This window comes from Tenrec ecaudatus, chromosome 6, assembly GCF_050624435.1.
Source record: "Tenrec ecaudatus isolate mTenEca1 chromosome 6, mTenEca1.hap1, whole genome shotgun sequence".
Taxonomy (NCBI): domain Eukaryota; kingdom Metazoa; phylum Chordata; class Mammalia; order Afrosoricida; family Tenrecidae; genus Tenrec; species Tenrec ecaudatus.
Window position 1 is genome coordinate 113173802 of NC_134535.1, and position 14404 is coordinate 113188205.

The 14404-nt window shown below is 39.4% G+C and overlaps 1 protein-coding gene across 1 annotated transcript in view; it reads right to left on the reverse strand.

The window, feature by feature from the left end:
* The window catches only part of PIK3C2G (phosphatidylinositol-4-phosphate 3-kinase catalytic subunit type 2 gamma), a 419757-nt gene that overhangs the window by 272850 nt on the left and 132503 nt on the right, over positions 1-14404 (reverse strand). Inside the window, exon 15 of the mRNA XM_075553327.1 lies at positions 11763-11951. Coding sequence (XP_075409442.1) covers positions 11763-11951 — 189 coding nt within the window. The remainder of the gene's footprint in view (positions 1-11762; positions 11952-14404) is intronic.

Sequence of the window (14404 nt, forward strand, 5' to 3'; positions counted from 1 at the left end):
TTTGAACCCCAAAGGGGTCGCGACCCACAGGTTGAGAACCGCTGTTCTAGATAAATGTTGATTATGTCCTTTTTGACAATTAATTCAGGCTAATTTCTCTTGATTGTGTCATTCCTAGCACAGTGAACAATATGTTTTCTGATTCATGTAGCCAGTATCAATCTATTTCACCTCACTTATATTGAGGACATTGAACTTACCCATGCCATTTTACTCTTGAGGACTTCCAATTTTTCTAGATTCACACTCCTACATTCTAAGTTCCAATTACTAGTAATTTTGCCGCTGTTTTCTCTACCTTCAGGTGTACTCCTTCAGCAAATACAGATCTCACAGGCTCCGCTCCCACAGGCTCCACTCCATTCGTGTTCACCACGGTTGATTCCACCGTGAGAAAGCAGCCCCTCCTCAGACACATTTTGAGTGGCTTCTGACCCTGAGGGGCCAGTCCTCCAGCATGGTCTGACAGTGTTTTGCTTCCATTCATTATTGCTGGTAGGTGCCATTCAGTTAGTGCGGACTGAGAGCAACCTTATGCACAACAGAATCAGTCTGCCCTGTTATGAGCCATTCTCAGAGCTGTCCCTATGCTTGAGCCCAATGTTGCAGCCACATGCCAATGTGTGGTCTTGAGGGATCTCCTCTTTTTTCGCTGCACCTCTGCTTGACCAAAACCTGATGTTTTCCCCGGGAACTGGCTTATCTTGATAACGTGTCCTAATATGTAAGCTGAAGGCTGCCTATCCTTGCTCTAAGAAACACGTTGGCCGTACTTGCTCCAACACAGATTGGTTTGTCTTTTAATCAGTCAATGATACTTTCAATATTCTTCTCCAGCCCCACAATTCAAATGCATCCTTGTGCTTCCTTATACAATGTCCAACTTTCACACGCACTTGAGGGAAGTGAAAATACCATGGCTTGGGTCAGCCACACCTTAGTCCTTGAAGTAACGTCCTTGTTTTCAAGTGCAAAAGAGGCCCTTGTGCAGCAGATTTACTTCATGTAACACTTGATCTCTGGACTGTGACTTTGAACATTGGTAGTGGATCCAAGAAAGAAAAAAATACTTGACAACTTCAAACTTTCCCCATTATCATAATTTTATTGATTGGTCCCGTTGTGAGGAGGTTGTACTTTTTTACAATGAGTTGTCATTCAAACTGAAGACTGCCATGCTTGATCTTCCTCAGCAAGCTTTTCGTGTCATCTGCATATTCCAAGCTATTCATAAGCCTTTCGCCATTCTTCTTCGTATGACCCAGCATCTCTGAAGATTTGCTCATCATAAAGATTGAATACTGAGCAGGGTGGGGGGATAAAACCCTGACATGTGCCTGTCCTGATTTTTTTTTTTGAGTGAGTGAATTAGTGAGAGTGAGTGAGTGAATTAGTGAGAGAGTGAGTGAGTGTGAGAGAGAGTGAGTGAGTGCCTGTCCTGATTTTAAACCATGCATTTTTCCATCCATTAGGCCTTCAGGATCTGATTGTGTTTTGAAGTTATGCATAAACTTTTCAGGGACTACTTCCTCCAATGCGGGCAGCTGAGTCCTTCTGTATTGTCTGTCTTTAGGGTGGCAGCTCCACTGTCCACATTGGGTGACCTCACTGGCTTTTAAAACACCAATATCATATCTCCAAGCATCACAGCATCACCAAAGCCGCCACAGTGTGCCAAACTGACAGACAGTGGTAGTCAGCAGACCTCACCCCCACGGATAACAAAGAAAGGTGTCTGCAGTCACACTTTTGCGTGGTCTTACAGATGCCCTCAAGGAAAGATGCCCCCTAAGGGAAGGGCGCACCCCACCTCAATCCCACAATGGAGAACCCCCTGCACATGGGGTCATAGCCACAGGTGTCAAGTCCAGGATTAAAATAAACCACAACAGGATTTATGGCTAGAAGGGCCATGTTAGCTGACCATATCGCAAGCATACATTCCTTTTGTGAACTCCATGTACACTGGTTTATTTCACAATCACTCGTTTTGGCAGTTCATTCACATTTTATTTAAATCTCAACCCAATCATAACTTCTCCAAGGGAAAAACTCCCAACATTGAAGACAAGGTTTGGTCTCTTTAACATCGGTAGCCACAGAACCATGACTTTCATTCATTTTTTACTCCTCCCACCCACTACCCACCCCCCACAGCAACTCCATGTAGGCAAGAATGCACTTTTCCTTACTATATTGACTATAGGGCCTAATATGAGTAAGGCTTTCAGATACATGTTAAATGAATAAATGACAGATTAGTATTCCATAAAAGGAAAATTTATAAAATGGTGGTTTCTACTTTTGTGATAAAATATTTGCTAAATGGATTGTTCTGTAAATTGAATCACATAACATTGTGAAAAGTGCTTTGTAAGTTATAAATAATATTTGACTGTAAAATATTTATTAAAATGGTGATTTTTATTACACCAATTTTATTAAGTGAATTTAAGTTTAAAAACAAACAAAAAAATCACTACTATCAGATTGATGTAGATTCATAATGCCCCTAGAGGAGAGGGTAGAAGTACCCCTTTGGTTTCCAAGACTGTAACTGTTATGGGAGTAGAAAGTCCCACCTTTCTCCTCAGTGTTGTTGGTGGTTTTGAACTGCTGACTTTGTGGTTAGCAGCCCAACTCGTAACCACTATGCCACCAGGGATCCTAGCCATACTCTTACAAAAAAAATTGCAATGAAGAAAACGATGATAAGGAAGATGATTTTTTGCAGTTTACAGAATGTTCATGTGTTTTATTTATTCCACAGGGCAAGCCTAGAAGGTAGGGACTGCTATTGCCCTTGATTTATATTAGCTGTTTTAATTTCTACTACTTCTGTGGATTCGTTTCTGCTGTAAAGTCGGTAACCTCGATACATGTTTATGAAATGTGACTTATTTACTAAGCTTCAGATCTTAGTGGACATTTCCTTCTGAGTATACCACAGGTTTTTAAAAAATTCAACTTGTCTAAAACAGAGCTTTCTCTCTTTCACTACCCCAATTTTCTCTTTCTTCTGAAATTCCTATCTTGGTTAATTCTGAAATTCATGCCTAGCATTTCCCCACGACAGCAAGCTTAGAACCTGCCTTATCTACCCTCTCATTTTCAGTTTCCGTGGCAATGTCATTCAAAATTTCTGTGGCTCTCAGCTGCTCCTTAGATTAGGTTCACAGCATTTTTCAAATAGATGATTTCATTGCCCTGTCACCCCCCTAATATTTTTATTCCCACTTTGTTCTCTGTGGAGTCCATTTTTCACATTAATGCCAGAATTACATTCATATAACATAAACAAGATTATGTGATTCCCTTTCTTAACAAAATTCTATGGGCAATAGGAACAAGTCCATATTACATACCCTAACTCATGACATTGAAAACTAATAGAAAGCAAGCCATCCTTTCACCCTTGTCTGCCACTCTAGATTCCTCCTAATATATTTCATTACTCACTACTCTCTGTAACCTCCAGAATCACATACACAGTGTTCTTGCTGGAATTACATTTTCCCTCTTCTTCACTCTCAAAAATCTTATGCATATTTGGAGATAGAATTTAATTCATTTGTGAGACTTTTCTTACTTTTTCAGAAAAAAAACAAACAAACAAAAAACATCTCTCTTGTTGCCATCTAGCTATTCCATGGGAACAAGATGCGGTTACCTGCTCCTGTCAAAATTTACCACCTTGGAAAACGTACATCGCATCTCACTATGCTGGAATCGACTAGATGGCTGCGTAACTCGCTGCAGTTAAATGAACTCCCTCGCTATGGCTCCTCTATCCTTTGTCCTCCTATCTCTCATCCAGAGACTGGTTGGAATCATGTAAAGAAGGTGGAGAGGACTCCAAGTCATGGGTTGGTCAGTTTTCCTTCTCTGTTGGGTTTGAAAGAAAACCTTCTCAGAAGCAGGAAGAAGAAACCTCATGATCTTCAATAAACAAATAGGAGCTTGAAGGGATAGAGGCAGGATGGTACCCACGGCTGCAGTACCAAGAGCATGAGACAGAGGGCAGATCAGCAAGGAGACCATAAGGCAGAGCAGAGGAGTAGCATGGAGACCGGGAGGTAGAGCACGCACACAGGCTCCCTGTCTCACTGTGTGAGTAAGGCTGAGTACCTTTGGGCAGGAGGCTGCTTGCAGAGTCAGGTTTCCTTTGGCCATTTATCAATGCTTTGCAATACGTGACCAATCAACAGTGAGGCCCAGGGACCACATGGCTGACACTGAGAGCAGAATGACTAAGAAGAAGCAATGAGGACAAAAGAACTATGTCCTTAACATTTTAAAAATCTGTTTAGCTATCCTAATAAAACCCACAATTGTGCATTCTGACTGTTCTCTGTGGCCATTTCAATGGATTATTGAACCCAGCAGAGAAGTAGAATGCCTGGGAGGGACACTTTCCTTTGAGCTAATACAGTGCTTTGTACTTGCTTTGATTTTAGTATAGAGGGTGCATTATGATGCAAACTAGCTTCAGTTTTTCCCTATAAATTGTGTTTTTCAAAAATATAGGCCCTGTGCTTTATTTCCAAGATCTTTGATTCAGTGCTTTCCAATTTCCCTGGATATATATTTTGTTCAAAAAAATGCATGAAAAAAGGTACACCACCATCCACCACTTAATTATTCAGTCAAATGCGAACGGAACAGTCTCACGATTCCACTCTTCATATTTACCACACTTGTAAAGACTAGCTTTTTGTACAAATGTCTACAATAAAAAATGCAGTCGTTGGAAGCAAACGTTTTTGTAAAACACCCCCCCACAGGAAACTGATTTAGAAGCTAAAGCAGTATATGCAGTGTGTCTCTTCTTCTTGCTAAACAATAAGTTTACATCGTGTGTGTTGGTATGTCCTTGTCAGATTTTTCCTCAAGCTCCTGCTGAAATCCTCTGATGCCAATTCAGAGTTGCCATTTTTAAATGAATATTTTACTTGCGCTCCTTTCAATTTATTGGATAATTTCTTCTCGTTATTACAGTTGAATTGTTATGCCTGTGCATCAGCATTCAGGAAAATAATAACCATCTGCCAAGAACCACAGACCTTAGCCTTTGGTCTCTGCAACTCTTCCATTGCCACATTTTCTAGTGGAAACATCGATACCCAGCAAGCATTGTGTTGGCTTTGGTAGTTGGAATATTAATAGCTCTTGGAACACAATAGGTAAATTAAATCTAAACATGTCTCTTGCTAAAAAACAAACGGAGAGAAGGAAATGAATTTTCAGACAGGATTAAGCAAGCAACAATATTAAAAACTCCCCAAGCTGGAAATAGAACACACCAGTTCTCCAGAGGTTAAAATATGTAAAAGAAAGATGATTCAAAGGAGGGGAAAAAATAAATCTCAGAAAACTTCAACTCTGACAACTCACTTGACAAGCACATACTGTTTGTTTTCAGAAAATTTGCTTTTGACTTTAGAGGAGATGAAAGGTTCATTCTGGAAACAGCTTGTCCTCAAGTTTTTTAATAGTTCAGTTAAGCTACGTGGGGGAGTCAGCTGATGAGTACAGTGGTATTACTTCAACATTTACAGTGACCTTATTTGGTGCATAAAAAGGAACTGGCCAGTGTGCAAATAAAGCAAGATTCCAACAAGTTGCCTGAATGAAGATGAATAAGCTGCAGTCTACTTTGAAGGCAGCCCCCATGGTTTTAAATCTGTAACTATTCAACTAAAAAGTAAATACATTACATTGTGAAATAGAAACAGCTGAAAACAATAAAATTGTTCAATACTGCCATTTACTGTTTAAAATCAAATTGTTTCAAAATTGTTAAGTATGGAAGTATATAAATAGGCTAGAGAGTTTGTGCAGGAAAGCTATAAAGCATTGTGGTTAAGATCTAAAACTCAGACCTCAATAATAGCTGTTTACAAATGTTAGGGGGCAATTATCCTTCAAAAGCCTCTGTTCATCTACAAAATTGAAATAATATTATTTATATAATAGGGTTACTATCGATAGTAAAATGAGAAAGTAATGCCAAATTCATTGCCACTGAGTCTGTTCTGACTCTTAGGTGCCCTACATAGGGGTTCTGTAGCTTTGTAAATCTTTACAAGAGATTGTCTCATTGTTCTCCTGTAGAGCAGCTAGGGGGTTTGAACTACTGTCCTTTCAGTTAGCATTCTATTTAGCTAACTGCTTTATTTTATAAACAAGTAAACTAATAAACATTGTAACATGCATTATAAGATTTTTATAAGAAATATTTCATTCACTTTACAAAAAAATATACAGCTGAAAAATGAAGTGTTTTCAGATAAAGTATCTTACAAAATAATTAGTTGCCAACATTTTTTTAAAATGTCTTTCATTAGAAACTTTTAAAAGTTGTCCTGATAGAAAATTATGCTTTATTGATATTATAGAACCATCTTTTTTACATTTACATTTACTTTTTAAGACTATTAATAAGACATTATATAAATTAGATGGTTAATTAAATTTTCCGAAGTATACAGTTTAATGATTTTAAATGTGCTTTTAGAAGTATGAAATAAGCATTAAAAGAAACTCCATGATCATTAGCAGTCAAAGTACTCCCAATATCAATTTATCCGCTATAGACATTTCATATAAATGGAATAATATAATATGTATTTTGTGATTGGTTTCTTTTGAATAGCATAATGTTTTCAAGGACTATCTCTGTTGTGGAATGTATCAATATTAATTCTTTATTATTGAATATCTATAGCATCTACTCCCATACACAGGTATAGCCTCTGATACCCTTAGGGGTAAGATTCAGCATTGAGATTTGATGTGAGTGAGTTTTATTTTTTTGGTTATGGATACATTATCTTTAATTTATCCCTCTAATGAGTTGTCAGATTTTTCCCCCACTTTTTTCATTTTTCAATTATTATGAAATTCTATGTGCAAAGTTTTTGGTGGATATATGTCTTTATTTCTCTTGGATCTACAAGAAGAATTTTGGGGGGGGGTCATAAGATAACACTATATCTAATATTGAAGAATTGTCAGAATGTTTTCAAAGTAGCTGCATCATGTTATATTCCCCCCAGCCAGCACTGTACAATGTTTACATCCAAATACTCATCAACAGCCATTGCATTGTTATTTTAATATAGCCACGTTAGTGAATATAACATGGGATCTCATTGTGGTTTTCATTTGCATAATCTGTATTGATAATGCTATTGAGTTTATCGATCCTTTTTCTACCATTTTTGAAAAAAATCAGATAATTTGCCTAAGTTGTTATTATGATTAATTAAGACAAGCAGGCTGCCATGTGCACCTCATTTGGATGCGGAGTCTTAGAAGCTGGGCTCCCCTGTGCTCTCCTATAAAAGGACCTTGAGAGTTTGCACAGAGCTTCTAGCAGGGGAGCATCACTGCTCCTGCTGTGGGGAGAGGACATTCTCTTCAATACAGTGTGCAGCCTCTAGAGGGACTTAACCTGGGGTCAGGAGGTAGGGAGGGGACACCTTGCTAGACAGCTGACTCAACCCTGGTGATCAACAGAGTGACAGATGCAGTAGCCAGAGCTCCTTCCCATCCCTTGGCTACTTTGAAATCAAGTTAGGTATCATTTTGCTGTGGAGTTCAGGGCTCTTCATGTGCGTGGGCTTCAAAGAGTTAACCGAAGGGAATTAAAAGTTAATGGAATTTTCCCACAAATTATTTGAAACCCCTTTTATTTTTGGTACAATTTCCCTAACATATTTTGGAAATATTTTGTTTTCCTTTATGGGACTTGGTGCCTTTGCATTTTGAGCCAATTCTTAACCAACTGATTGATTTGACAGTGATAAGATAACAGCTATACAAATATGCTAAATCTAACTTTATAATAAATAAAACTGGCAAAAATAATTTTGGAAAAATTTGGCTATCCGTACCTATTTAAATGAAGTATTTAGATTATGAGTATGGTGGAAATAAGAATCTGTCTTTTTCAGCAGGATGGTGAATTGTGAATAATCTAATGCAAGTAATCAATTATTGATTGATTTCCTTACTATATCATTATTGTCTTCATGTATGGGGTCATGCAGATGGCATCTGATCTCTGCTGACTGCCGAAGGGGGAAGGAAAATAAAATTCATCAGCCCACGGCTGACTGTTATAAGGGGAAGTCAGACTTGCTTTTATCTTTCCACCTTTTTGTTTTTTAAATCAATTCTGACACCAATTATCCTGTCTACAGCACTTTCAGTTTCTGCTGGGTTTGGAAATTCATTGCAATGACCGTACAATACAGACGATACAATTAGGGGTTTCATTAGGGATGTTACCAGGTGGCAATCTATATCAGAAATATGCAGGATACATTGATTTTGGTCAAGGATGCCTCTTCCCAGCTGTGATTGTAGCAGACACACTTCTCTCTGGGCCTCTGAGCCATCATTGGTCTCTTCCCTGCTTGGGAAACGTTACAAAGCTCTTTTAGCATGGCACATAAATACTCAAAGAGCCTGGCATTCTGCTGTGAACGCCAGCATGAAGGCACTTGGCTCTATGTCTATAGGTTATCGAACAGTTCCTCTGGAGGGATGTGGCTGGGTCCATACACCTTATTAACCTAGTCTTGGGCAGTTATTCAGTGGGAGTTACAATGACTATGGCTGAAAGATCCAAAGCAAACCATTCACTGCATTGTAGTTCAACTTGGAAAAGGGATGCATGAGATACAGAAAACATAATACTCTTGTTATGTTTTTCTTCCTGAAGGCAGTCGGCTTTGCTGAGTATGTCGGTAGAGAAGCCGCCACTCTCATGTTATTTGTTCTGATGCCACCTATTCTGTACCCTCTGTTCTCTCACACTTCTTCTCATCTTTGGTGACACAACTTTGCCTCCTGGATTGAGAAGGTGGGTTTGGCATGCAGGAATATCCAGGTCCAGATGATATGCCCACTCCTAGCCCTTCTCGCTTCCTGGCAGTGAGATCCCTCTCCTCTCTATGATGGTTCATTTTCTGGAGTGGTAAATCTATTCACTAGCGTCCCTTATATCTTATTTGCATTGGCCTACAAAGTTATTCAGTGGGTGTGCTGGCAAGGAGAGGCATGCCAAATAATTCACTGCACCACAATTCGACTGTGCAATATGATGTGGAAGATAAAGGACATTTGATGCTTTGATTATGGGTTGAATTGCTGTCTCCCTAAAATGAGTGTCAACGTCCTAATTCCTATCCTTAAATTTGACTTTGATTTATTTTGTTATTTTAATTATAAAATAATATGAATCTATGAAAAACAATACCTTCTGTCATTAAAAGAACATGAACATAGAATGGGTTCTAAACATAATAATTTCTAGGGGGTATCTCATATAGAGAGCAGAGTACATAGAGATATAAATTCAAGGGGAAGGCATGCAACAGAGACAGATACATCTATCTATAAACTAAAGAATTCTGAAACTTCTGGTCGTTATTAGAAGCTGACAGAAAAAATTATCTTAAAGTTGACACCCTGAATATGTACTTCTGGACTTCTTAATCACAAGAAAATAGTTATCTGTTCTTTAATCATCCACTTATGGTACTTCTTGATTTTAGTACTAGAAAACTCAGGCAAATCCTAAAGTTACAATTTTAATGCTAAAACAAGTCATTTATAATTACTTAGGGGTCTTTATAAAAATTTCTGGGAAAATTCCATTACTTTTCCATTGTTTTCCAGAAACCTTTTGAAATGCCATGATAAACACAGTGTGATCTAGAAAATGATTCCGTCACTAAGGAGTTGATGCCGTACTTCACATAGCGAACCACAAAGGCACAGAGACCCTACGATAAGCTCTTTAGAAGGACCACTATGCAATGTGTATAGAACACACATACCTTACACATTCTATGGGGACACAATGCAATAGCACATCCTTTATAAATTAATGCAGCATGGAACTGGACAGAAGTGATCCGTACTCTATAGCAGAGTTAGGGGAGGCTTCATATTGTGTCCTCCACAAAGTTTTATAAAGGAAAATTCCCCAAACTCAAGTATCAGAAGAAAAATAAAATAAAATAAAGAACAAGTGAGCCCCTGGGTGCTCATTAATTAATGGAGGACTCTCTATGTGGTAGTTACACAATCTCCTGTCAACTTGAGCAAAGGGGTGGAGTCTAGCCAGTCAATCAGGTGATAGCCACTGAGGCCTCTGTGTGGGCATGGCCTTCTCCTGAGGATTCTGGAAAATCCTGTCTTCCTCTCTGGACGTAGGACACACTCTCTGCTTCACATTCCTGTTGAAAGGCCAGATGGAGACAAACGGATGTAACCAGAGCCCTGGAGCTGCAGGACCCACGTGGAGCCCCATGCCAGTGCTGAGATGCTTCACCGCCACTGGATCCACAAGATTTTCCACCCGCTGACCTGTGATCTTCCTCTATTTGGAATCATTGCATGGCTGTGTGAGTCTAAAGAGGAATTTATGGACTAGTATTGGACATATGGGCTAATATCAGATTTATGGACTTGATCTGGACTGGACTGGGATATTTCTTAATATACAATTGTTCTTTGATATAAAATTCTTTCTTACATATATATGAGTGTCAATAAATTTGCTTCTCTCGTTTACTCACACTAATGCACTATAAAATCAAGTAAATTCTTCACTATGAATCAGGGCTTCTAAACTGGTAATAATTTTTGCTGTTGCATGATCCAGAAGAAATGAGTGACTCTTACAGTAGCAGGAGAAACCTACTCCTTTGTTGTACCAGGAGTTTCATAAAGGAAATTAATTTATAAACAAACCTCAATACATCAGGTTGAATAGCTTCTTTATTGTCATCTGATTTTTACCCTTCCCTCCTGTCCTTGAGAGAGGATTCAAAGTAGAGCTGGCTTCACAATTCTTCCTGGCCCTAGAAAAGGCAGATTTTCTTGATGGCAGGACCAAGGTGAAGCTATCAAGATGGGCTTAAAACATCCCTGGTTGGATTCGAGAATAAAAGAGAAGCCAAGGGAAGGTTGCTTCTCCTGAATCAGAGCCAGCTGTACCTACTTAACAAGCAAGCCATCATCTTCCCTCTCTGGACTTTATTGAAGACTCCTGGTGGTTAGTGGGTTACACTGGGGGCTGCTGCGAGCAAGGGCAGCTGTTTTAAACCACTTGTCTACTCCACAGAGGAGGGTGATGCTTTCACATCAGTAACAAGGTAGAGCCTTGTAAACCTGCCCAGGCAGTGGTTCTGCTCTGTCCTGGAGGGTTCCCCTAAGCAGGAACCCCCTAATTTGGGTTTGGGTTTGGTTTGGTATTTTATTGAGAGCGGAGCTTGGAAAAACACAAAAGATAGGTTAAAAAAAAGCTTACTATCACCATGATGATATTAAGTATGTCTCTAAGAAAAGTGTTTTCCCCCCTACAGTTTGCATATTCCAGTAGTAAAACATACAGTGTCATCGTTCAGGAATTTCCTTTTTCTTGTGAGAGGAAGAGGAGTAGAGAACTTTCCCAAAGGCCTCTCTTTCTTTGCTTGTATTGTTTGATGGAGGTTAACTAGACCCTTCTTTAAGAAACTATGACTTTATCTATTCAATGTAGGGCAGAAAACGCCAATGGAGCTTAGAGTTCTCTAAATTAATTGCCAAAGCTTCAAAACAGCCAAACACTGAAAATCAATATCATCGTTTTAAAATCAGAAACAGAATAACTACTGAATTAATTCTATAGTCATTGATTTTTTTCTCTCTCTCCAATACATTTTTATTATCCATTGATAACATACTGACTTTGAAATTCTTACCTGAAAGTCAAAAGCCCTAGCGCCTCCAAAGGATGTGAAAATTCCCATGTTCTCAAAATGGCGTGCATGTCTGAAATCGTCCTTTCGTCCCATCCAGGGGCACTACCCAGCACCAGAGGAAGGGAGCAGTTTTCTTTATTGCAGTAAAAGCGATAAAACCATAAGTATCTTCTCTTTTCCTCAGAGAGTCTGCAAAATCATAGATTGGAAACCAACATTTACTCGTATTCTCTGCACTAACAAATAATACTGTAAACACTGAGTGCAAAATTCCACTCTGGTCCTGTGAGTTCCATTTAATTTCAGAAAACAAATTATCTTCTTGGGACAGCTTGATAGATTATTCCATCAATATATTTCCAACTAATTTTATTCTTTTACAGAAGAAAGATCCTTTAGTTCAGATCATTAACATTTGTTTTTCTTTTTAAAATCATTTTATTAGGGGCTCATACTACTCTTATCACAATCCATACATACATCAATTGTGTCAAGCACATCTGTACATTCATTGCCCTCATCATTCTCAAAACATTTGCTCTCCACGTAAGCCCCTGGCATCAGCTCCTCATTTTTTACCCTCTCTCCCCGCTCCCCCTCCCTCATGAATCCTTGATAATTTACAAATTATTATTCTGTCGTATCTTGCCCTGTCCGACATCTCCCTTCACCCACTTTTCTGTTGTCCATCCCCCAGGGAGGAGGTCACATATAGATCCTTGTAATTGGTTCCCTGTTTCTACCCCACCCTCCCTCGACCCTCCTTGTATCGCCATTCTCAGCACTGGTCCTGAAGGGATCATCTGCCCTGGATTCCCTGTGTTTCCAGTTCCTATCTGTACCAGTGTCCATCCTCTGGCCATCATTTGCTTTTTATGCCTCTTTTCCATGTAACTTTAAACAATCTGTCATTTTAGTTGCAAAATCTGTCTTCTCTAGGGCAGGCCAAGTTATCTGAATCCTGAAATCTCTTCTCTTCAGAGCAGTGGCAACAAACCGTTTCTCCTCTTTCTTTGTAAATTAGCGCAGACCCAGTGGGCCTGCAAGACAATGACATGACTTAAAGATGATATCCGTTCATCTCTTCAAAGTTCAGAGAACTCTTTGCTCTACATTTCCAAAACAAAGAAATAAAATCATCTCTGGCTTCTGGTTTTAAACTCTCAGAGTTTACCGGAAGGTTGGGGTTAAAATCCCAGCGACTAGGACTTCCTTAACTGTTCCAGTCTCTGCCCCTGGAGAGCGGTCTTCAACCTAAGATAAATAACTTGGGACAGGGGCATTCACTGGCTGACAATTTGCCCTATTTCGCTTATGCTCTGGCAGCAGCGTTGCAGACGTGCAGTTCAATGGGAGGACAGCATTTCTTACATGACAGTGACAGCCTTTGAGCAGATGCCTGCAAATTGACATGCTGCCAGCTAAAACACCCAAGAAATGTAATGAGAAATAGCAAAATATTTAAAAGTTAATGTATGTCAACAATGTGTTCGGAAGCTATCTTCAGCTATAAAATGAAAGTATTGGATTATAAATTATTCTAAAGGTATATTTAGGATCTTTTCATGTGCTTTGTCACTGCTCTCCCATCCTTCACCACAAAACCTTACAAATACATAATTTCCAGTTAAATATCATTTTCTCCAATTTGAAGAATTTTACAAAATCTTTTTTTTTCATTTTGATCTTATTGGGGGCTCTTATAGGTCTTATCATAATCCATACATATATATCCATTTTGTAAAACACATCTTTACCTATGTTGTCATCATCTTTATCAAAACATTTTCTTTCTACTTGAGCCCGAGGCATCAGCTCATCATTTTCCACCTCCCTCCCCCATTCCCCCTTGATAATTCATAAATTCTTCTCTTTTTTCACCCTCATATTTTACATCAATTGCTGTCTCATTTAACCCACTTTTCTGCTGTCCGTCCCCCTGGGATGGGGGCCATATGTCGTTCATGGTGATTGGTTCCCCTTTACACCTCCCCACCCTTACTCTTCTAGTATTGCTGCTCCCCTTAATGGTCATGAGAGCTTGTCTGTCCTGGAGTCCCTGTGTTTTGAGCTCTCATCTGCACCAGTGCACACACTCTGGTCTAGTTAGACTGGTAAGGTAGTTTTGGAGTCATGGTAGTGGGTGGGGTGGGGAGGGGGGAGGAAGCATAAAGAACTAGAGGAATGTTGTGTGTTTCATCGGTGCTATAGTGCACCTGACTGGCTCTTCTCTTCCTTGTGGCCCTTCTGACAGGGGGTGTCCAATTGACTACTGATGGGCTTTGGGTCTCCACTCTGCTCTCCCCCTCATTTCCATTCAAATGCCTTTTGTTTGTTTTGTTTTGGGTCTTTGATGCCTGATACCTGATCCCATTGACACCTCATGATCACAGGCAGATGTGCTTCTTCCATCACAGGCTGGTGGGCTTGGTTGCTTCTCAGCTAGATGACTGCTTGTTTATATTCGAGACCTTAAGACCCCAGATGCTGGGTCTTTTGATAGCCGGGCACCATCAGCTTTCTTCACCACATTTGCTTATGTACCTGCTTGGTCTTCAGTGATTGTGTTGGGAAGCTGAGCATCACAGAGTGCCATGTTAGTAGAACAAATTGTTCTTGCATTGAGGAAGTACTTGAGTGGA